The sequence below is a fragment of the Fragaria vesca genome, linkage group LG6 (assembly GCF_000184155.1).
Source record: "Fragaria vesca subsp. vesca linkage group LG6, FraVesHawaii_1.0, whole genome shotgun sequence".
Classification (NCBI taxonomy): Eukaryota; Viridiplantae; Streptophyta; class Magnoliopsida; order Rosales; family Rosaceae; genus Fragaria; species Fragaria vesca.
In genome coordinates, this window is record NC_020496.1 from 27,442,832 (window position 1) to 27,466,999 (window position 24,168).

Consider the following 24,168-nt stretch of genomic DNA (forward strand, 5'->3'; position numbering starts at 1 on the left):
AGATAAAGGAAGGGTGGAGCTTGATGCCTCCAAGAACAACGCTCTCTCTGTTTTTTCTCAGTAAATTTCAATTCTTTGCCCTACGATTATAGGACAACAAGACTCTTTAGGGGGGGCCTTTGATGGACGTTGCGGCTAATTTCTTCTCCCAGCTATGGAGTTTCATCTCCTTCCTACCCTTCTTCTTCTTGCTTCTTGTCCTTGGCGTCGTTAAAGGTAAAAAACACCCTTTCATTTTGTTTCTTCAAGTTAAGTTAGGCACAATAGTTCAAATTCAGAGCATATTATCTATCGGGAAATTTGAGATCACCATGAAAGTGTACATGTTTTCACTGCATCCATGTATGACTGTATATATAGCTATTGGATATGTTTTTCAGTTTTGATGTGTCTATTAAAAATGGATTAATGGGTTTTGGTTGATAGCTGCGATCATTGGTCCGGTGGTGCTATGCATTATTTTTATTGGAAATTCAGCTGTGATTGCTGGGCTTTGGGTAGCACATTTTGTTTGGACGTACTACTGCGTGGTTAGGTATGCACCAATCTATCTATCTCGTTATGTAGGGACGAGTTATGTATGATGATCTCATTATGGATTTGGCTATTTATGCTAGCTATGTGCTTCTGTTATTATTTCAGAAGCAAGAGGCTTGGGCTTGTGTTAAAGGTTCTAGCGCTGGTATTACTGCCAGTGCCGCTTGTCCTTTGGCCGGTCGTTGGAGTTTTTGGGAGTCTTTTAGGTGGGATTGGATATGGGTTTTTTTCTCCCCTTCTTGCGACATTTGAGGCTGTTGGCGAGAATGTTCCTGACAAGTTCTACCACTGCTTTGCTGTATGTTTCTTGTCTCCTTACGCTATTTGTTTCATCTGCAAGTAATACTTGTGTTGATGTTACTGTAAATGTCATTTTAATGATTGTCTTTTTATCTCAAGTTTGAACCAAAACATAAGCATGGGGTTTGTGGGTGTATGGTAATACACTGCATTCATTATGTCATCTTTTTTGGGTTTTATGAACTAGAATTCTCATCAGTTTCTAGCTGTGTGGTGCCATGACAAATCTATAACAACGTTAATATGTGTAATTGACAAAATAATAAGTCTTAGGCTCTTGGCACTTCAGATAGGTTTGCTCACTTTTTTCTTGTTCTAGGATGGTACTTGGTCGACAATTAAAGGCAGCTGCGTAGTCGTGCAGGATTTCACAGATTTTTGTTTCCACTCTTACTTCTCCTACATGGATGAACTAATGGAACAGATGCCTGCCGATGAAAAGCCCATGGATATAGAGTAAGAAACCTTACTTCTTTTCAATTCTTTCATTTTTAGAGTAGTATGTATATAGAATCCAGGAATTTCTGACGGATTTGGTCTTTCCTTTTAGGTTATTGAAACTGCCAGGTTGTTTGTTGGTGAGTCTGATTGGAGTCCCAGTGGATGTGGCTGTGATTACAGCTGTTGCACTATGGAAAAGTCCATGCATGCTGTTTAAAGGATGGAAGAGGCTATTAGAAGATTTGATAGGCCGAGAGGGACCATTCTTGGAAACAGCATGTGTTCCTTTTGCCGGTCTTGCCATTCTTCTATGGCCTCTGGCAGTTGTTGCAGGCGTAGTAGCTTCTTTCTTGTCCAGCTTCTTTTTAGGACTATATAGTGCTGCCATTGTGTATCAGGTACTCTATCGTTTGCTTTCTTATCATTTATTGAGTTTTATTATACTTTCTGAAAGTCTTGCCGTGTGGGTTTTCTACTTCGTCATTTTTATTTATTGTTTGTATTGGGATATTGGAGTTTATCTGAACAGAACTATATGATTTCCAGGAAGACTCGGTCTGCCTGGGACTTGCCTTCATAGTTTCAGTGGTTTCACTGTATGATGAATATGTAAATGATTTACTGTACTTGAGCGAGGGATCCTGTTTTCCCAGGTATATTACAGATTTTTGTTTGAAAAAGCTGTATCAATATTACAGCATCTTGAAATGAAATGGTTTATAGGGAGAGTGACGCTCCCAATCCTTTTCTTTCTAATTAGCTGGAGTCTTGGTTTTAATTATAGACACATTTCTGTGACAGCCAGGCCGATATACCGTAGACATATGAGCTCTTGCCCAGGGACGAAGAGCTCTGGTGACAATGATAAAAATGAGTCGAAGAATGGTAGAGAAGCCACCATAAGGTCAAAACTTGTGTCGCAACATTCAAGAATTTGGAAGCAGGCACTCCACCGTTATAAAGCAATGGAGGTAAGGACTCGCCAGAGGTTATATAGCAATATTGTTTTGCAGATAGAATGATTGAGTACATGTTGTTTTTCACGTTCTATTGTTACAGGTGTGGGGCTGGCTATTTAAATCTTGCGAGATTAATGGTAGAATTCTCCTCCATGATGGTCTGATAGATGTCAAAGATGTAGAAGAATGCATTCTGAAGGGAAATTGTAAGAAGTTAGGAGTCAAATTGCCTGCTTGGTCGCTATTGCAATGTCTTCTTGCATCAGCCAAGTCTCTTTCGTCTGGGTTGGTAATATGTATGTTTATGGTTTACTCGTCCATTTCTTTGCTTCTTATAATTAAGTTACTTTGAGCTTAATGATGAATATTCTAATTTGATTTCCATAGCTGATGATGTAGAGTTGACAAAGTCAAATGGGCCAAAGGATAAAGTGTTTGACTGGTTCATTGGGCCATTGTTGGTCATGAAAGAGCAAATCAAGAATCTGGAAGTGGACGCAAATGAAGAAATGGCTCTGAGATATGTGTTCATGAAATGCAAAAATGAAACACCTGAGGAGTGGGATGACACTGCATTTTCATCTGCAGATCATGTCCGGAGAGCACAGTTGCAGGCCATATTTAGAAGGTGCACTTATTTATTCTATATATGATATCTCTTCTGGTGTTCAATATTCGTGGTAGCATGATATCATTAACATTTCATTTGCATCAGTAGTGTTTCATTCGCAAAGCCGTCTTTATTTGTGTTCCATGGTTCAGATTATAATGTTCCTGTTGTAGTTCTCGTGAATGGTCATTGGACTTCAGTTCTCATACTAACAAGTTTTTTCGTCTCAGACTACAGGGTCTAGTAGCTTCCATGTCTAGGGTGCCAACCTTCAGGCGCCGCTTCAGAAATTTGGTAAAGGTGCTGTATCTAGAAGCAGTTCAGGCTGCTGCTTCTGGTAATCACATTGGAGGAATAATACATCCCGGAAAGGGTAACCAGAGTTTGATGGGAAGTCAGAATGGGAAAGAATCAGAGGAAGGAGAAGAAATTGTTGTGGACATAGCAGAACTAGTCACTTATGAAAATGGGAACATGAGGTCGATGGGAAGTGAGAATCTGAAAGGCTCAAAGGAAGGAGAAGAAATTGTTTTGGATGTATCAGAACAAGATACATATGCTTCGATGGGAAGTGAGGATTGGAAAGACTCAAAGGAAGGAGAAGAAATTGTTCTGATGTCTTAGAACAGGATACTTATGACAGTGGGAACAAGAGCTCAATGGGAAGCGATAAGCGGAAAGAATCAAAGGAAGGAGAAGAAGAAGTTGTGGCTGTAGCAGAATGGAATACTTATGACAACAGGAGGAAGATTTCAATGGATAATGAGAATCAGAACGATTTTGAAGGAAGGAGAAGAGATTATTGTCTATGTAGCAGAACTGGATTCTTATGACAAAGGGAACATAGTATGAGACTATGAGTATGATTTATGTAAAATTGCATTTACATATAGGCTTGTTATGGTAGCTAGGTAGAGAATTGTGTTTCCTTTTTATCGAATATTGTGGACTGGAGATTGAACCCTTTGAGTAGAAGAACTGATTTAGATTTTGTAATGACAATGCAACTGAGAGAATGGTAGTTTTGGTTCTTACTTATGTTGGTCAATTTACAAGTGTTCCTTCGGATAAGTATTTTTTCCCTTATTTGGTGTGTTCAGGACGATCTTGTTATACCTGTTTATTCATGTACCTGTTCGAAGACTTTGCATACTCGTTATAAGAAATACATTTGCTGAAACAAACGAGCATCTTTAGTATGGGTTGACGCCTCATGCAATTGCCTCATGCAATTCAAGCAAGAACAAAAAAGAGTCAAAAAAGAAAAAGACGAACAGAACATATACTCCTGGAGGAAAAAACCAGATAATGGTTGGAAAAGGGTCAGAGTCTCAAGAACAAAGAATATACTCCGGAGAAAAAATCAGATAAATGGTTGAAAAAGCGTCAAAGTCAACAGAACAAAGCATATGGCTCCGGAGAAAAAACCAGATAAATGGTTGAAAAATCTGAAGCATTCTAGTAAAAATACAACATATGGTCAAAATATATTTGGGATGTTAAAGACCTGATAGCTGTCAAGGTACCAAATTACCAAGCTTGGAAGCCGCGTTAATATCACCCTAGTGAACAAATAAGGAGCTGTAAATAGTAAAAAAATCTTGCTGGTATGATTTTTTTGTTGGCCCTTCTCTTTCGGCAACTCTATAGTTTATAACCTCTGGAATTGAGTTTTTTTCTCCACAAAATTAACAATTGCCATGCCTCTCCTGCATACTATCTTTTGATCTTTCTGTCAAAACCATTTCCTTATCGATTTCCCATTATTCTGGTACTCACATTGATCAAATCCATGTAACAAATTTGCCAAAGATCATAATTAGAGGGTAAATTGTGAGCTTTCAATCTTCTCATTTTCATCCAAGTTTTCCTGTTGGTAAGTTAATATGAAGCTTCTGTGTTATACTTGTTTATGAGAGGTTTTGGTGTATTTTGTTGATGTAGAGGTACATCTGAAAATGTAGGTGGCAGAAAGTTTATGAATATTGAGTGCTACATAATCAAGAATCTAGGTTCCTTCCATCATTGATCCTTGTTGGGAGTGTATTACTATTTCCGGTACCATTTTTGTTCCAAACCCTTTTCAAAAGCACTGTATTTCATTTGGAAAACAAATTTGGTGGCCCTAGCATCTGCAAAGATGCAGGCATTTAGTCGTTCGATGCGGGGTCATTCAATACATGAGCCTCCCCCATTAGCAGAGAAGCTCACCGATGACCCTGTGACGTCGAAAACGGCACAAAGCACGGTGACATGTGTTCATCTTGCCAACATTGCAATGAACTGGCGGAAGGTCACGGTCATTTGGTGCAAGAATCTCATGAACCATTCCTTGAGCGTAAGGATCGATAGTCTAGAAGGTGATTTTCATTACACTTGCAAGATTGACCTCAAGCCGTGGCATTTTTGGAGCAAAAAAGGGTACAAGTCATTTGCCGTTGAAGGGACTCATGTTGAAGTCTATTGGGACCTTCGGTCTGCTAAATTCGTAGGAGGTCCAGAACCGAATCATGACTTCTACGTTGCGCTTGTTTGCGATGAAGAAGTTGTGTTACTATTGGGAGACATGAAGAAAAAGGCTTACAAGAGAACCAAAGCAAGGCCATCAGTGGCTGAGGCCGTTATGTACTACAAAAAAGAAAACGTGTTTGCCAAGAAAAGCTTTTCCACTAGGGTGAGATTCGACGAGAAGAGGAAAGAGCATGACATTGTTGTGGAGAGCTCAACTTCGGGGCAAAAAGACCCCGAAATGTGGATTAGCATAGACGGCATTGTGTTGGTTCATGTCAAGAATTTGCAGTGGAAATTCAGAGGGAACCAGACTGTGATGGTGAACATGCTTCCTGTCCAGGTCTTTTGGGATGTTCATGACTGGCTTTTCAGTAGTCCAGGAACAGGTCATGGTCTGTTTATCTTCAAGCCCGGGGCGCCGGATTCGGAGGAGAACGATTATGACAGGGGAGATGGCGTCGATCAATGTGGAGACAGTGACAATGGCAGTGCCTATTTTTCAACTCGGAGTCTTAACACAACAGCTTCTGATTTCTGCTTGTTTCTTCATGCATATAAGCTTGAATGAGGGGGCTAGCTAGATTCTTGCCTATATATGGTGCATTCTCACAGGTTTTCTTTTAGCAATAGCTAGAAACACAAGAGAACAAACAGTGGTTTTAACTCTCGTACATTGTAAGTTAGTATCATTCATGTATTTGTTCAATTTAATACAAGTATACAGTAAAATTATAAATGAACTTCAATGACTGATGTGATCCATTTTAGTGTTGCTTCTAGGATTGGTTAGGAAAGCTATTGGAGTATTGATACTGGGGAATGTGTCTATGAATGCAGGAAAAGAAATTGAGCTTTGCAGCCAAAAATTCAACCTTGAGTTAATCTTGACCTGCTTTTAACATTCAAGCTAAATGGCCGGCCTGTAAGTCTCATCTTTTTCTAGTATCCCTTGTCTAGCAAGGGAAATGAATGGAAATTAAGTCAAAAACTAACTTCAGGCTTTGAAATATCGCATAAACAAAAGCGACAAGAAAAATTATACATGTCTCTCCCCCTTTAAATGCGTTTTCTATAAATTCGTTTTGTGAAGGTCAAAAGTCATATTTTACCTTTACTTAATACGCCTCCACACTTCAACAATCAAAATAGCGTCCATCTATCTTGGCCGGTCATCACCTCACATTCGCCGCAACCAGTCAAATAATATAGTGACTACCTACAAAATTCTTGAAATTATGTGAGATAATGATGTTATTAAGGCCTAGATGGAGTGGAGAAAATATGATAAATATGATAAAGAGAGACCAAAAGAAAGAGAGAATATCGATATGCCTGATATTGTTAATTAAGCGATTAGGGAGTTTGACTAACATGAGAATTCGAGTTAATCTTTTTGTCATTTCAATTGCAGAGTAAAATGGAATACTTGTACATAATTGGGTTCCGTACAACAAGTCTTTCATCCCCGTAACTCTACATTCACGAGAAATATAAATGAAGGACACTGAATTAAACCCAAACATTAATAGTTAATAACACACATACATAGTTAATCTTTTAGACTGAGGTTGACAAGAGTATCCTAACAAAGCTAGATTAATCTTCAGTCACAGGCGAACCATAAACCGCTCAATCATTCTGAGCACAAACTAACAGGAGTTGTGACTCGACTTTATATAAGCAGCTCCGCCAACCTTACCACTGCGGGCGATTAACCAGAATAAATACTTTAACAAAAGAAGAACTAATTGATAATAATAAAATGGGAAGGGAATAAAAAGAAAAAGAAAAAATAAAAATAGGCCGCGGTATATATACAGAGACGAAGCGCTGCGTTTGGTTTGAAGGAAGAAAGAGAGCAGAGAAACGAAAATGAAGCTAGGTCCAAAGGTAGTGCTTCTCTTGAAAGACCCAGAGGGCTTCGGCGAGGCCATCTCCGACGCATTTCACCCTAACCCAACTGGTTCCGTCTCGTAAGCTTTCTTCTTCTTCCTCTTCTTGAAGCTTCAAAATCGAATTGAAATTTGGTATGAATCACTGAATTTAGGGCTGTAATTTTTGTTGCAGAGAAGAAAGCTTCGAGCTTTCGCTGGAGCGCTATGGGATCCGGAACTGCAAAGCTTCTGGAAAAGTTCGTCACTTCCTTGATCAGCAGGGTCAATTTGAGGTTTGTTTGTTAAGCCCTGTTTTTGTTTCAGTCAAATTGGAATCACAGCTAGGGTTTCAGATTGATGTTCTTGCATGTGTTTGTGTGATTTATCTTGGATTAGGTTTTGAGAAATGGGGTACTGTTGTGTTTGAGAGAATGTGTTATAGTGAGAATGGGGGAAGATAAATTAATGCCAATCTGGGTTTAGAATGTATCTGTTTCGGAACGATGAAACCGTTTAACATATGAAATCTTTTTAGAGTATAAATTTAAGAATGCTCTGTAACATTTAGAGGTCTTCACCTGCCTGAACATTTCTAAGAAAGCATGTAGGAGCTGGTAGGAACCCAGTAGTGAATGTCTGCAAATCTTGTTCCCTTCTTATCTGATATTTCATAAGTCCTGCCATAACTTCAGGGTTACGTACCTTATTGTTGTTTAATTATTACAGTATCTGATCAAGTTTGTAGTTTTGCCACTTTTTGTAAAGCTTGAGTTGCTAATCTGTGAGCTAACTGCTCTTAGCCTCTAGTTATTGCACCAGGATGATATTTGATGGTTTGTCACTCTTTTCAAAAGTTTAACCTCTTAGGTCGGTGTTGAACAATCATCTATATTCTTATATACCCTAGCGATTACATATTATAGAGAATAGAGATCACTAATTAAGTAATTATAATCTTCTTCTTTTTAATTCTTTGTTTTCAGGTGTCAGTGTTGCTTATGGAATATTATGAATCTCCGATACTAGCATGTGCTTTTAATGAAGTTCTGGCTCAAATAGCAGGACTAAAATCATCCTCAATCCCCACAATTGTTGCCCCCTTTTTTGTTGCATCATCCAAGCTAAAATGGGACAGTAAATCTGCAACAAAGGTTGACAGCAAAGGTTCACTTTATGGTATACAGATAGGTGCAGAAACAGACATAAGCAAGGCCATCATTGCTCGAACCCAGAAAGCACCACCGACATTACAGATTCATTATGAACCTCTAGCCTGCCTTCTTCAGTTGGTCCGTGTCTTGAATTTGCCAACTTTTATTCTCATAGGGCAAAGGGATCAGAGGATTTCTGATAAAGAAGAGCTTGAGGTAACCACTTGATTTACTTTTTACCTAATGCAACTCTCTAATTCAATTTTACTTCAAAATTGTGGTGTGATATGGGAAAACTCGAGTTATATTTAGAGACCGTGATAGAATTTTTATCTTCTTCATCTTTTCTTGCACGAATTTGCTCAAGATATATGCCAAGTTTTATTAGGTTCTGCTGCACATATTAAATGACTTTTAGCCTTGTTCCTCTTTTCTTCTTCTTTCTAGTTCTGGTCTACATTTTATAAACCAGGTTTCTGGATTGCTATTTATCGTCTAACTCTATGTGGTTTCTTGTCCAGATACTTTATGAAATTGGGGAACTTTTGGCAAACACTTGTCAGGTAAACTTCTCAAGAGGCAAAATCACATGGAAGCCAACAAAAAAATCGAAGGATGAACAGGAGCCATGGCGTGCATTGTATGGTTGATTCAGTCATTGACTCAATCATGGCTCAAACCATTGAGTGGACAACTACTTATGCAGATTTTCAGTTTGTGAACTGAACATGGAGATAATGAGAAATGCTTCGCTTTTCATTTCATTATTTCTTTTGTTGTGTTGTTTGATTGAAGTCCACTGTCTTAGAAATGCACTGAGGTAACTACACAGGTAGAAGATTGTAGCTTTTTGTGGCCAAAGCTAATTCTACAAGCAGAATGATATAAAGTAGCCTCACTTGGTCATAACCTGTAGTTTCAACAATTGGTCTGGTTTATGAACTCCGTTATTTTTGTGTTTAGAGTTAGTATATTCTCACTAAATCGACAACTTTTTAGTCTGAAATGATTTGCCTCTCCTTTTCCTCTGTTATCCTATTTGCATTATTACCCTATGATCTGAATTGTTCCTTGACAGAAGAATCACAGAACTGATGTGATAACATCATTCCATGCATGAAAGCAATGATTTTCCATAGAAACTGATTGGTTTCCTTTTTTATGAAATTTGATATCTGGAGTAGGCTGCTGTTCACCCCAATATTGTATATTGATGCAGACGGTTGCTCATGCGCGAACGATTGTTAACCGTTGAAACATGTTAGAAATGATTGAAAGACACCAATATCATAGTTATATTATTGCTCACACGCGAACGATTGTTAACCGTTGAAACATGTTAGAAATGATTAAAAGACACCAACGTTACGTTAGAAATGATTGAAAGACACTAACATTATAGTCATACTATTACTGTTACTGTTACTGTTAAAGTATTTACCATACGAAAATTACATCGACGGATGATATTCGTTTACGTGTCCACACCAGCTGACCCAGAGTCACCTTCCAATATTCAATACTATGATCATAAAACTAGAAATATCGTATTCCATGATCAAAGTGATATCATAAATAATTGCCCTAGAGTAGTCCTAAGACTTGGAGTATCCTCCTTTGTCTTCTTGTCACGCCATTACTATTCCCCAAAGCTTATATTATACATTGCCAACAAAAATATTAAAAACCCTAGAATATTCCTAAATATACAAAGAAGGCAAAGCATAGTAACTATGTGACACAAAATCTAAGACCGAAGGCAACACAACACATGCCACATGTCACATGTGACCAATCCAACCCACCTCTCTCCCTCTTCATTGCCATCCACTTGTTTAACCCAACTCGGGATTTGCGATATCATTTTTTGGCTCTCCTTCCCTTCCGTCTCATTACTTCTATTATTAATCTTTTCAAATCACATGGCTAATCCCTCTTTATCACCAAATGTCCGTACTACCCCTCCTCCCCACCGTCCACGCTCCATTCCCCGAGGGCAGAGACTGTCCAAAACTCTCCATCAAAGCCTGTGATTAGTCTCTTCGTCCTCACTCCAACACTCTCTATCTCCCACTCTAGAAAAAAAAAAAAAAAAAAATACTTCCTCCCATTTCTTCTTCCATGGCTTCCTCATCAATGGCAGCGAACGGTGTTCCCACGTTGAGACTGTCTACGTCTAACATTGCCACGAATCAAACCCAGAAAACGAATCCGTCTCTAACCAGAGGGCTTTCCTTCAGCGGCTCTGGTCTCTCCGGCACCAAAATCCCGACCCCTGCCACGTGTTTAAGGACTTCTACTCCTCCGAACACCACGAGGGCCCCACTGGTGGTGTCTCCGAAGGCTGTTTCCGATTCCAAGAACTCGCAGACGTGTCTTGATCCCGACGCGAGCAGAGTGAGTTTGAGTTTTGAGTTTTGAGTTGTGAGTTGTGTCTCATTTGTTTTCGGGAGATGTGTTGATTTTAGTTGGATTGGTTGTGATGTTTGTAGAGTGTGTTGGGGATTATATTGGGAGGCGGAGCCGGGACGAGGCTGTATCCGCTGACGAAGAAGCGCGCGAAGCCGGCTGTTCCGTTGGGAGCGAATTACCGGCTGATTGATATTCCGGTCAGCAACTGCCTCAACAGCAACGTTTCCAAGATCTACGTCCTCACGCAGTTCAACTCCGCTTCTCTCAATCGTCATCTCTCTCGTGCTTACGCCAGCAACATGGGAGGGTACAAGAACGAAGGCTTTGTTGAGGTTCTTGCGGCGCAGCAGAGTCCGGAGAATCCCAATTGGTTCCAGGTGGGTGATAATGTTGATTGGCTTGTATTCAATTTGCTGTCTGCGATTGGATTTTGAGTTTGATTTGGTTGTGTTTTTGCAGGGTACTGCAGATGCTGTGAGGCAGTACTTGTGGCTGTTTGAAGAGCACAATGTGTTGGAGTTTTTGGTTCTTGCCGGGGACCATTTGTATAGAATGGACTATGAGAAGTTCATTCAGGCTCATAGAGAGACTGATGCGGATATCACTGTGGCCGCTCTGCCCATGGATGAGAAACGCGCTACTGCCTTCGGTTTGATGAAGATTGATGATGAGGGTCGGATTATTGAGTTTGCTGAGAAGCCTAAAGGGGAGCAACTCAAAGCTATGAAGGTAAAACACCTACTTGAAGATATTTTTCATTTGATTATATGTAAATTATTTGTTTAATTGTGATCAGGATCCCATGTGGCTTTGGCCGTGTCATTGATAGCAAAATATCTTGTTTTTGTTTTAATGTAGGTAGATACAACCATATTGGGTCTTGACGATGAGAGAGCTAAAGAGATGCCTTACATCGCCAGTATGGGTATATATGTTGTGAGCAAAAATGTGATGTTAGATCTGCTTCGTGAGAAATTTCCTGGAGCAAATGATTTTGGGAGTGAAGTCATTCCCGGTGCAACTTCCATCGGCTTGAGAGTAAGTTTTGGTTTCATGCATTTTTGTTTTTGTAATTCTTACCTTCCTATCAATCACACTAGCAAGAAACTAGTATGATTTGGTTTTAAATATCTCTGTTTCTAGTTCAAAATGAAAATATCTTTCTTTCTAGTGAAGCATTAGTGCCACTGTGCACTCTGGCCCAGTAAACTTTCCCTGTGTTGCCACAACTTCTCTCGTGGCTTTTTGATCTCTTGATCCAGCACTCAGAGTAATGATTGTTTGATGGTGACAGGTTCAAGCTTATTTGTACGATGGCTACTGGGAAGACATCGGTACCATTGAAGCTTTCTATAATGCCAATCTGGGAATAACTAAAAAGCCAATTCCTGATTTCAGGTACTTAATTTCTAAAACTACTTGGGTGTGTCTGTTCTGTTTTACCAAGTACGGCCTTCCTCATTACTATCAATTTAATCTTGGTTTTATATGCCTGCCTAATTCTGAACTTTACATTGTAGCTTCTATGATCGTTCATCCCCAATCTATACCCAACCTCGGTATTTGCCCCCATCCAAAATGCTTGATGCTGATATCACAGATAGTGTTATTGGCGAAGGTTGTGTGATAAAGGTAAGTTCTTGGTAGCAAAAGTTGGCATTTTGCCAACTTGTATGTCAATGCAATAGTCCATTGTTCTCTTTCATGTCAAAGAAATTCATATCTATATTCTATTATTAAGAATGTGATGGAGATCAATACAGTATTCCAGCTATTCTAACTAAACACACCCTTTATATCTTTTGCTTAATGCAGAACTGTAAAATTCACCATTCTGTTATTGGGCTTCGTTCTTGCATATCGGAAGGTGCTGTTATTGAAGACACATTACTGATGGGGGCAGACTACTATGAGGTAAAACCTATTGTAGATTAGTAGATGTAATGGTAACCCACTGCATTTAAGTAGACGGCATGATATATACCTTTGAAATCATGGTTTTTCAGCAACTTAACATATATGTGGGTTAAATGGATTTAACTGATGCATTTATTATGATTTGCCAGACGGATGTTGACAGGAGGCTCATGGCTAAGAAAGGCTCTGTTCCAATTGGTATCGGAAAGAATTCTCACATTAAGAGAGCTATAATTGACAAGAATGCTCGGATTGGGGACAATGTGAAGGTTAGAATTACTTATTAGTCTGAAGTGCCAGTTCTGCTCTTACATCTTTCCAAAACAGAACAGAAAATCCCTCAAGAGCTTATAGCTTCTTGGTGATGGTTTTTTCAGTCGTCAAAGTTTAATGCTAAGTTGCTAACAAAGGAAATAACAATATATGAGAGTTATCACTGAGACATAAGAAGACTTGTCTGCAAGTTATTGTCTATGCTGTTGTTTATACATTATGCATCCTCTCCCACTGAAATTGTATATGTAAATTACAGATTATCAACAGTGACAATGTGCAAGAAACAGCAAGAGAAACGGATGGATATTTCATCAAAAGCGGGATTGTCACAGTGATCAAAGATGCCTGGATTCCTTGTGGAACTGTTATCTAATCTCCATTTTTCCACTTGTTTAAATTTTGCTGACCACGAAGGCTTTTTCTGTACTAGTTACCAGGCTGGGAGAACTATGATGCTCTCTTTGGTCTAAGCAAACTTAGCAAATCTACTTTGAGGGTTCTGTCTTCTGATCATGCAATGTATATTTCACGGTACTACAATGTAATTAGAGGAAGAGACCTCGGATATTTTCTTCTTTTCTCTTGTAGATGTTCTATCTCTATCTGAAATAAAGTCTGTCATTACGTAATTCGAGAACTTAGCAGTGCTTAACACACAGTGCTAACTTGTGTGTTATATAAAAAGAACTCGTGAAGGGATTCACTTCGAGTTGGCTGGGTTTACATTAGAATTTTGGTTGGTAAATAACAATAATATGCTAATCTCAAAGTGCTTAAGAGATGCCAACTAGGAAAGTGAATCCCATAACCAGTTTCTCTAACCTATTTAGGTTGCCTTCTTCTATTGGAAAAACTTAAAATCTCTAAATAACTGTTGCCCATGCTTGTTCTTGATCTAACTACCATGTCGATGTTTACTAAATTTGACCGAAAACAATGAGCTGGTTCCCACATACAGCATCCTTTCTACAAACTCGGCATATGTTACACGGGTGAAGCTCCTTCCTCCGTGAAGTTTCCAAAGCTTCACAATGATGCTTGCCTCCTGAACAATGTTATAGACTAGTACAATCTCCAAATTAAACATAAGAAAAGACAAAGGTCATTGACGATGCAAGATATTAATTATGACGAACTACTATGTTTTCAGTCAATTTTTTTCAGTGACAGCTACCTTGAAACCACTCAACAGACAGATATTGATACTGCAAAAGAATAGGACAAGACACTCTTTAAACTTGACACTCTTCAAACTCGGGGGATTTACATGATCAATCATAGCTTAAAATTCCTTCCCAGTTACCTATAGCTATCTACTAATGGAAAGTGAATGGTTCATGCATTCAAAATTCAATTTAGAGGAAGCAGTACATGCAGACTAACTCCAACACAGCACTTAGCAAATTCAAAATCAATACATTCTTTCTTTTTCTTTTCCAACTTATCGACTGAAGATAATTATAACTCAAATTCAAATGGAAACCTTTGTACTTGCTCCTTTGACATATATATAAGGGTTGCTTTTTTCTCCCAAGCTCTCTTGAAGATTATCAGAAAGAGGCTAGATTTTAAAACCACCTGTTACAAGGTTTAACAGCTCACACATCACTAACAGCACATCATGAAAGAGCATGCTGCTCAAAATCCTTTAGTGCCATTGGGCAGTAAGCACAGAAGTTCTCAAAATACAATCAGATAACTGTAAATGATATCATCATGGTGATTGTTAGGCAACAAATTTGATGTCAGTTATCCAATTGGCAAACAAACTTATTATGAGCATATGGTTCAAAAAGAGAGACTAGCTACAATATTCTCAGCTATATGAAACTTTTCCTACATAATAGTCTAAACTTAAAACTTTACATAAATATCAATGCATAGGTTCTTTGACATAGATTTTGAACCATAAAATAAAATAAATAACATGGTACCAAATTTACCTTTTACTCAGAGTCCAACTGATCAAGTTTGTTTTTTGTCAGAGGCTTCTCTGCACAGGACCTTCCACTTATCCTTAAGATTATCTGGAGTCCGAGTCTTATGAAAAACATGACTACCATGGTCAAAAATTTTCCTCCAAGGAATATTTTTGTTTACTCGGGCAGAAAATAATTGTACTCCCTCCTGGAGCATAAGAATATTAAGTTAGATTCCAATTACCAGACCAAATCAGAAAGAGACACTGCCCCTACCATACCCAGATCTAAGCATTAATCATTCCCTGACCAGCAATATTTCTAACTTTGTTATGATCAGTCGATGCAAATCTTCCAAAAGAACAAAATCTGAGAAATTCTTAAATACTAGATAGAAAGGAGAATGTAGAATATCTGACTAACTAATAACACAAAAATTTGAAAATTCCTGGTGATTCATATTACTTTTATGATATGCTTCTTTTCTCTTCTTCTTCTTATACTTAGCAAGTCCATTAAGATAACCTTACAGAACCCACCCTCTGCCATGCTTTTACCATTGAGACCACAAAAAACATAACGTCGTTGGAAGTTGTAACTTGCTATACATTGCATAAAGTGCATGCCATGAACTAGTACATGATATGTCCATTTTTACAGCTTCTAGGAAAGATAAAAAAATGATGTTCTCACAATCCATTCCCTTCTTCAGAGAAAACATATAAAAGTTTCTAAATGCATCAATAATACTCTTGGTACGGGTATAGGCATGCTAAGATGATACTATTTCAGATGATGACATGTGATTATTGACATCTATTCCAGAAAGGCAGGAAGACTATGACCACAAACACATACCTTTAACATTTTCAACTCATCAGCTGTCCAGTTAAATCTCCTCCGCCTGCCATTATGAAATAAAAATTCTTCACTGCATAATAGGAGTAATGATTGGTTGTCAATTAGTAATTATACGGGAATTTAAATGACTCTAACATCTAATTCCATTTACATAGGAAACATATAAAATTCAATAGAGTAACAAAAATGAGAACTGTAATTATAACTCATGATCACCTTCCAGATTCAGGAACTTTTATTGGCTCAGTGGAGGAGGTAGTTTTCTCATTTTGGTTAGAATCTGGAACTTTTCTTGACTTGGAGAGGACCTCAGTAGCTTTCTCATTTTGGCTTGGCTCTGGAATTTCTCTCGACTCAGAAGACAAGTTGATAGTAGCTTTCTCATTATGGTCTAATTCTGGAACTTTGTTTAAATCAAAGCAGGAGGTAGTAACTTTCTCATTTTGGTTCGACTCTGGACTTCTTCTGAACTCGGAGGAAGTAGCAGCCTTAATATTTTGGTCCAACTCTGGAATGTCACTCAACTTGACGGAGTCATTACCTTTCTCATTATTATGGTCCAATTCCGAAACTTTTCTAGACTCGGAGGCAGAGGAGCTAGTGTCTTTCTCACTTGGCTTCTCGCCATCCTCCTCCACAGCTTCAGTCTGGCAAGAGGATGATTTTCTCAATGGAGAAGACACTATCCTCAACGGAATCACACGCTGAACCTGCACTCTCTGAGCTCTTTTCTTATAATGCTTCTTTCGCAACACAGGAGAACCGCCCTGGAAATCACCTGATTCAGGCACCTCCATTACCTCCGGTCGCATCTGTTCTTCTCCCGGACTCTTCCCTTCATTCCCCCTTGCACTATCTCCATCTCGTTGATTAATTCCATCACCTGCATTATCCTCAATCCTCTTATCACACTCATGTCTCTCCAACACACATTGCTCTTCGGAATTCCCCTTACTTACATGCTCATCTGCTTCCATCCCAATGCCTTCAATTTCTCCTACATTCCGCACCGCACCTTCATCTCCACCATTCCCCAAAATACTAACTTCACGGCTCATAATAAACATGGACAGAACCTCCTTGGCCCGCAGCGCCTTCCTCCTCAGCTTCTCTGTCCTCACCAGCGCTCTCTTGTGAGCGCAGTAAGGGCAGTAGAACTTTCCAGTCTCATCAATTTCAGGCTGGGAAGACGTACACTCCTCGTGGATAGCAATCAGGCACCCAATCACACTACACACCAGCAATTTCATACTGGCACCGTCGCCGCCGCACCTGAGGCATTTCTCGACTACGAACCTATCTAATTCCATGGAGTCTTCTTCATCTGACATTGTATTAGGGCGCGCTTTCGTCGTCGTCGTCGTTATCGTCCCTAGCTATATGCGATGGATTGAATGAGATATTTGGAGAATGTAGGACTTTACTGACCTGAGCGAAGAGTTCCAGGCGGTGGTTGTGGAAATTTCGAGAGGGCGTTCTTCCATCATCGCCGATTCTTCTGCACTGTGTCTCTGCTCGCGGTGACATTCATATTCAGGGAAGTGTTTACGACGCCGTTTCGGGCAGTTTAAGGAAACCATTGTTTGGGCCTGCGAGTTCTGGACTTCGGGTTTGTGGATTGGCCCAGATATGAAAGTTTTTTTTTTTTTTTGTTGGATTGGGAGTGACCGGTAGCGAGTCACACAGTTACGTTAGTGAGTTAATAATACACTTCTCTAGTCAGTATTCAGACTGATGTTTACGAGAGTATCCTAGTAAAGCCACACTAACCTCTCACCGCAAGCTCACAAACCCAAAGGCCTCTCAAAACAGACGGCCACAAATTGATGAGAGTTGAGACTCGAACTCTAGACATACATGGAGGATTATATATACTAGACAACTCAACCAACCTTACCACAATAGGTGGTTGCCCAAATAGTATCTCTGTCACAGTGAACCGTGTTCTAAATATCAATTTTAAAATGATGCAAAGAAATTGGGTTTTAAGTCAAGCCACAATAAGCATCAAAATGTGGACTTTTGTTGTTGAAAATAACGGACAAACCAAAAATAAACAGCAAAATGTAGACTTTTTTGAACAAAAAAGAAAAAAGCAAAATGTGAACACGTGCAACAGACGATTTTTGATGCTGGTTCGGCCATTTTATGCTAAACTTTTAGCTTTAAATTAGACATCTCATTCTCGTCTACATAAGATTTTAAATACTATAACGTTATTAGGCAAACCGAAATGGATACACTATGCTTTTCAAATATGAAAAATTATTAGATGCATAATGCATTTGACATTGACATTGTCTTTTCACTCTTTTGTTACTATAAATCTATGACAGGAAAGGAAATCGACAACCCTTTTATGTTTGTGTGTGAAAAATTGTTCTTTCTTTCTTTCGTGCTGTTGAGTTGGCGGGGAAATGAAAAAGAAAAGGATGGTTGGTGTGGACTACGTAAAGCACCCCCAAACGTGTTATGTCCTATGGAAACGGGAAAGGTCTCACTCTCACATCCTCGAATGGAATCGAAGAAGAAATGTGCTTCGCATGTCTGAAAATAGGGACGGAAGCCAATGCGCGTTTGTGAGGCGATAATGCCGGGCTCTTCGAGTGGCTGGGGATCCATACCCCATTCACATGTCTCTTTTTTCATACTCTTGTTTTCACTTTCCCCATTTATCAAAACCACATTATCAATTTTGGGGTAGACTTGATAACTACCCTCCATTGATTATTTAGCTTGGGAGGGATTTCAGACTGATCTTTCTTTTTCTTACACAAAGAAATTTAGATCAAACTCTTCCTTTTCTGTTTTGGTTCAGTTTTTTTTTTGGAGAATCTGCTGGTGTAACCCAAACAAAACCACCCACAAAACTCCCATTGGTTACATGACACGTTTATGTATACTCCATCGATTACAACAAGGTTAGTTCTTGTTCTTGTTGGATTCATTGGGGTTGAAAATCCAAGATTTCATATGGGTTTTATTCATATCAGGTAAAGAACATACATTTTTATCTGGGATTTGTAGAATCAGGTGAATGGATTATGGGGTTGTGAAGTATATGCTGATATCCAATTTTCATTTTGGGTATTGAAATTAATTATATGGGTTGTATTAGAAAACATAATAGATATGTATGTATAGGCCATTTTGTAGGCTATGAAAATCTTTTGAGTGCATTTCTTGATTTGTGCCATGATTTCTGTATATGTATTGATATTGTGAATAGCTGTGATGAAACAGTAATGCGCGTGTTTGGAGATGGAAGTGTTGTTGATAGATTGGCATAGCTTTGTGTTGTCACCCCATGGATACTGAAGCTAAGGATCCAGCCACAGTTAGATTACATTCGCACGTTGAGGTCAGCCTCTTTTTTGTCATTAGAGCTATGCATTGGCTATTGGTAGTGAGAAATGAAGTTTAACAAAGTTTTCGGATTTTCATCAGATGGGGTCGATGGAGCTCAAGTCGATATTGGGATACGATGATCAGGGCTTAGTTGCTGCTCCTGAGAAAAAGGATGAGTCTCCCCTCAAGACTCTATATTCTAGTGGTTCAGGAAGCTTTGAGCCTCCACTCAAAGCTCTATATTCTAGTGGTTCAGGAACCTTTGAGCCTAACCTCAAAGCTCTATATACTAGTGGTTCAGGAAGCTATTATCGCAGGGTCATGAAGAATACTGTGGTTAATAGCATCAGAACTGTAGTTTTCTCCTCAAGACTTAACTTGCTCATGCCTTTTGGCCCATTAGCAATCGTAGTTGATAAAGTGACTAGCCATCATGTAAGTTGCCTAAATCTGTTTCTGTGTATATATGTTTTGGATTGTATGTTTGTATATTTATTACTTAAGTGCATGCCAGGGCTGGGTCTTCCTTCTAAGCTTGTTGGGCATCATACCTTTGGCGGAGCGGTTAGGATATGCTACAGAGTATGACTTCTTCCTCTCTTCTCTTTTTCTATGTATGTGTGAGTGCTGAATATAGGTATCAAGTTCTAATTCAGAAGTGAATCATCAACATCCTTAAACTGAGCAGATTTTCAGTTAGCTTCATCATTTGAACAATATTATTTATAGTATTGTAGCCCTGCATACTAACCTTGCAATCAGTAGTGTGCAATAATGAGTATCTAATACACTGTGACTGGTTTCAATGCAGGCAGCTGGCCTGCTACACAGGACCTACAGGTAATTGTGTAGCTACCCTCTGTATTAGCTTTTTTTATATCCCCTTCAAGGCATCTTTTTTGGGTTTTTTGAAAGTTTTTGAGTTTACTGGTTACAATATTGCTAAGTATTCATAAAACTGTAAGCTTTTAACCTGAACACCGTAAGAAATTTACTGCATATGTAGAACGAAAATTTTGTGATTCTTGAGCAATATATATATAACCGAATGTCAACTCATCCAGCCAATACTCTATCTGGATCACAGATGTTTTTCCTCAATATGCATATTGGTAAAAGCAAATGTTCAGCGTATTAAAAACATTCTTATGATATTTCTATGCACTAGAATCCCAAAGTCAATATGGAAAATGAAAATCCTATAAGAAAATAGAGGCCATTATGCGGAAATCAAATAATGTATGATTGTTAGTATGGTTTTAACATCTCCTTTACAACAGTAGTTAGATATGGATGATTTTCAACCATTTGACAGCACTAACTTTAGAGTTGGCAGCTATTTTTTTTTTATCTGGACATTAAAAGTTTTAAACCTATTTGTTTTTTTTTTTTTTTTCCTTTTTCTGAGAATGAATGGTCCTGATTATGTCTTCCGGAAAAATCTGCAGTTGGAGGCCTTCTAAATGCCACTTTTGGAAATGCCACAGAATTGATTATCTCAATATATGCTCTAAGAAATGGCATGATTCGCGTTGTTCAACAGTCTTTACTGGGCTCAATCCTGTCAAACATGTTGCTTGTACTTGGATGTGCATTCTTTGCTGGTGGACTTGTGTTTTCTACGAGGCCACAAGTGTTCAACAAGGTATGTTCTTGTTTAAGGCCAAGTGAGTCAGTCTTTGAGGAAAAAAGAACTGTGTTTAGCTGGTCTTAGTTTCTATTATGTTTTCTATATCATCTATACCTTTTCATGACCTAAAACCAACAATTTTCTATACGCCCAGCCAACTGCTGCTGTGAACTCTGGATTGCTGTTGATGGCAGTCATGGGTCTTCTCTTTCCAGCTTTACTTCACAGTACTCACACAGAGTTGCACTTTGGGAAGTCTGAACTAGCCCTTTCAAGGTTTACTAGCTGCATTATGCTTGTGGCATACGCTTCGTATCTGTTTTTTCAGCTGAAGAGCCAGCGGAGTCTATATGTCCCAGTTGATGAGGTTGGTACCAGAGGAAAACATCGATTATTTAATTCATTCTTTTTGGGATCCACCGATGAGGGACCTTAAATTTTCTTACTAAATTCTACACTTATACATTCTACTCTGGTATAAAATTGGATATGGATTAAGCATAACCACTGGAAATTCCTTTAAATTCATCTTCTCTTGGTGCAAATACTTTAGAGAATGTGTTTCTGGATACAGAATAACTCTTGCTGGTATAATTAAATTTTGAATAACTATTAAGTCATTCTTCCAGTGAATCATACCATGTTAGAATTCATATTTTTTTTTGGGGGGTCTCATAACAAATATGTTATTGGCTCAACATAAGTGAGGTTTAGTTTTATGCTCACTGGCAGTGACAGAAGAATGATAAGGAAATGAAAAATGGCTGCTCTCTCTCCAAACGTTCATGCAATGTCTCTTTCATGTGATCTGATATCATGTAAAATTTGGTATAATAGCAGGGGGAGGAGATTCACAGTGACGCCAGTGATGATGACAATGAGGTTCCTGAAATCACTAAATGTGAATCCATAATTTGGCTCACTATTCTAACTGCATGGATTTCAGTCCTATCAGAATATTTAGTTAATGCGATAGAGGTACTACTTCCTGTAAAAGATATTATTGTTTAGATATTGTTTTTGTCCTTACAATTTTTTCATATGATTTTTAGTTTTCTAATGTGGAAGCTCTATGTGGAATAATGTTTCTCAGGGTGCGTCTATTGCAATGAATATTCCCGTCGCATTTATCAGTGTTATTTTGCTCCCAATAGTTGGGAATGCAGCAGAGCATGCAGGTGCTGTTATGTTTGCCATGAAAGACAAGCTTGTAAGTGATTGTCTTATTGGTATCATCTTACAGTATCATGTATATCACAGATCATCCTCTTGTTGTTGACATTGACTCCATGTATCATGTAGGATATAACTTTGGGAGTGGCCATAGGCTCGTCAACGCAGATATCTATGTTTGGAGTGAGTACCAAACCTTATATGGATTGCAACTAACCTATATCATTCTGAAGTCGTGGTTGACTAATGTTGTTGCTATTGCTCTAGATTCCCTTTTGTGTGATGGTTGGGTGGTCAATGGGGGTCTCTATGGACTTGAATTTCCAACTGTTTGAGACAGCTGTTCTTTTCATAACTGTTCTGGTGGTAGCTTTCATGCTACAGGTGAGTCCCTTGACCAATATTCCTTTTATACGTTTATATTTATATATGAATGCTTTTGTATGGAAAGATCGAAATATAATATGGGTACTTGGAAGTTCTTTGAGATGTGATTTGAAAGCTTCGGACTGCTATGGAGTGTCTTACTTTGATGTCAGAGGGGAGTACTGAAGATAAATTTTGAAAATGGCATTTAATAACAATACAAATATTGAATACAACACTATACACACAGAAGCCCATTAATCTTCCGGTTTAAGGTGTTTCCTTCGTGTATAGAGATTTATCTGTGTTTTTATTCACATGAAACATAATTTGAACTTGCAGGAGGGAACTTCTAACTACTTCAAAGGACTAATGCTCATTCTTTGCTACATTATTGTTGCTGGAAGTTTCTTTGTACATATAGACCCTACTGCAATCCGTGAGTTATCACCTCTTTCCTTACTGTTTATTTCTTTGTAAGAGTTCAAAGTGTCTTTAGATTTTCAGTGAATGCCTTGGCCCTGACTAGTATGAATATGTGAGGATTGTCACCTCTGAAATGCTATCAAGAAGTTGTTTTAGAAGCATACAAACAGTTATGAGACATTATGCTGGAATCACTTTTATCTATCATACATAAAGGGTATTTGCATATTGTCTACTTGTTCCTATATCCATGTTCTTTTTTGTGGAAAATCACTTCAGACATATATTTGTCCTTAGTATTTACATCATTATTACTTCAGATTACTCTTCTTATTCAACACTATGTCCATCCTGTTCATCAAGGTCTTTTCTATATAACCGTTTCTTACTTTTGCTTCATGCACATTTCTGCAGAGGACAAGCCCCCTGAGACAGATGACTAAATGAATCGATTACTATTACTCAAAGTCAATGGCATGTACTGTAGCAGTGGTTTTGTCAGTAGCCTCTTGAAACCTCGGCGATCAAGAGTAGGTGAAGTTTAGAAGATTTAGCATCATATGGATACCGGATAGCTTTACAAGTTGAAATATCTACCATGGTGCCAGGAAATGGTGTTGCTCTTTTCTCACTTTAACTAGGCAGCCAGTGGAAATGCAGTTCTGTCCCATGCCACATTGGAGCTGAGAAAACATAGCTGGGTATAGGATATAGTTCCAATGCTTGTTTCATAATCAGGAATTGTAAATTCAAATGTAAAATTTAGAAAGGAATGCATGTATTTCCCTTATATTGTGCTGTTAGCTAGAGAAAAGAAGGAAGGGAAACCAAGTTATGGGTGGAATTTAATTTGACTTATGGTATGTATGTTTTCTTTCCAGTCAATTATGGCATATACAAACTTGTAGTGGTAGTTCATCCTCATTTCTTTTTTTTTTTTTTTTTTTTTTTTTTTTTTTTATAGTGTTCATCCTCATCCATGTACCAGTGTGCATGGTTACACTTGTTTTACATTATTGGAGCTGTGGAGTACTATTTCCTCTCCTCTAACTTCAGAGCTCCATAAAGCAGGGCTCTTCTATCAGTTCTTTGGGTACTTCAAAAGTTGGGGTCATGTTTTGTTCAATCTGAGAATAGAAGACAGGATCTTATTACCTCACCAGAGCAGTGGAGCTTTGACATAATACTGGCACAAATGATCATGAGACAGTTCACTTTCACCACAACTGTTATTTTGTTTGATGCATTTAAATAAGTAGTATACGATATTTGCTTATATTGATTTTGTATTTTTTTTATTTTTCGGAGATGAGCTTTAAATGTTGATTTAATTTTTGAATGGTTAATCATGAATTCAGATCGCCGAATGTAAGCAATAAAAGATACTTGGAACACACAAGTCCAACCAACTCGGAGGAAGTATCTTCCCTTATTAGGAGCTAAACTTTCTCGAGAAT

At 38.4% G+C, this 24,168-nt stretch overlaps 6 protein-coding genes across 6 annotated transcripts; 5 read left to right on the forward strand and 1 right to left on the reverse strand.

Moving 5' to 3' along the window:
• Window positions 1-122: 122 nt before the first annotated feature.
• Window positions 123-3,471, forward strand: LOC101300944 (uncharacterized membrane protein At3g27390-like). The gene is made up of 10 exons (XM_004305815.1): window positions 123-216; window positions 427-535; window positions 643-835; window positions 1,157-1,293; window positions 1,388-1,676; window positions 1,825-1,931; window positions 2,084-2,249; window positions 2,338-2,533; window positions 2,625-2,865; window positions 3,078-3,471. Exons 1-10 carry the CDS (start codon window positions 123-125, stop codon window positions 3,469-3,471), a joined length of 1,926 nt encoding a protein of 641 aa, XP_004305863.1.
• A 1,516-nt stretch (window positions 3,472-4,987) lies between these two features.
• On the forward strand, window positions 4,988-5,926 carry LOC101301230. The gene has a single exon (XM_004305816.1). It carries the CDS (start codon window positions 4,988-4,990, stop codon window positions 5,924-5,926), a length of 939 nt encoding a protein of 312 aa, XP_004305864.1.
• Window positions 5,927-7,181: 1,255 nt separating this feature from the next.
• On the forward strand, window positions 7,182-9,464 carry LOC101294866. The gene is made up of 4 exons (XM_004303859.1): window positions 7,182-7,331; window positions 7,426-7,525; window positions 8,216-8,599; window positions 8,905-9,464. Exons 1-4 carry the CDS (start codon window positions 7,231-7,233, stop codon window positions 9,031-9,033), a joined length of 714 nt encoding a protein of 237 aa, XP_004303907.1. The 5' UTR covers window positions 7,182-7,230; the 3' UTR covers window positions 9,034-9,464.
• Window positions 9,465-10,433: 969 nt separating this feature from the next.
• Window positions 10,434-13,620, forward strand: LOC101295149 (glucose-1-phosphate adenylyltransferase small subunit, chloroplastic-like). The gene is made up of 9 exons (XM_004303860.1): window positions 10,434-10,780; window positions 10,876-11,172; window positions 11,255-11,524; window positions 11,654-11,833; window positions 12,090-12,193; window positions 12,316-12,427; window positions 12,611-12,709; window positions 12,862-12,981; window positions 13,245-13,620. Exons 1-9 carry the CDS (start codon window positions 10,505-10,507, stop codon window positions 13,359-13,361), a joined length of 1,575 nt encoding a protein of 524 aa, XP_004303908.1. The 5' UTR covers window positions 10,434-10,504; the 3' UTR covers window positions 13,362-13,620.
• Window positions 13,621-13,893: 273 nt separating this feature from the next.
• Window positions 13,894-17,285, reverse strand: LOC101295436. Its single transcript, XM_004303861.1, has 4 exons — window positions 15,985-17,285; window positions 15,766-15,811; window positions 14,932-15,115; window positions 13,894-14,050 (listed from the first exon to the last, which is right to left on the reverse strand). The coding sequence occupies exons 1-3, from the start codon at window positions 17,097-17,099 to the stop codon at window positions 14,954-14,956; spliced, it is 1,323 nt and encodes a 440-aa protein (XP_004303909.1). The 5' UTR covers window positions 17,100-17,285; the 3' UTR covers window positions 13,894-14,050; window positions 14,932-14,953.
• A 1,737-nt stretch (window positions 17,286-19,022) lies between these two features.
• Window positions 19,023-23,439, forward strand: LOC101295731 (vacuolar cation/proton exchanger 2-like). The gene is made up of 12 exons (XM_004303862.1): window positions 19,023-19,129; window positions 19,216-19,551; window positions 19,631-19,698; window positions 19,928-19,956; window positions 20,565-20,761; window positions 20,901-21,113; window positions 21,584-21,724; window positions 21,840-21,956; window positions 22,049-22,102; window positions 22,187-22,303; window positions 22,628-22,724; window positions 23,126-23,439. The coding sequence occupies exons 1-12, from the start codon at window positions 19,076-19,078 to the stop codon at window positions 23,152-23,154; spliced, it is 1,452 nt and encodes a 483-aa protein (XP_004303910.1). The 5' UTR covers window positions 19,023-19,075; the 3' UTR covers window positions 23,155-23,439.
• Window positions 23,440-24,168: the final 729 nt, after the last annotated feature.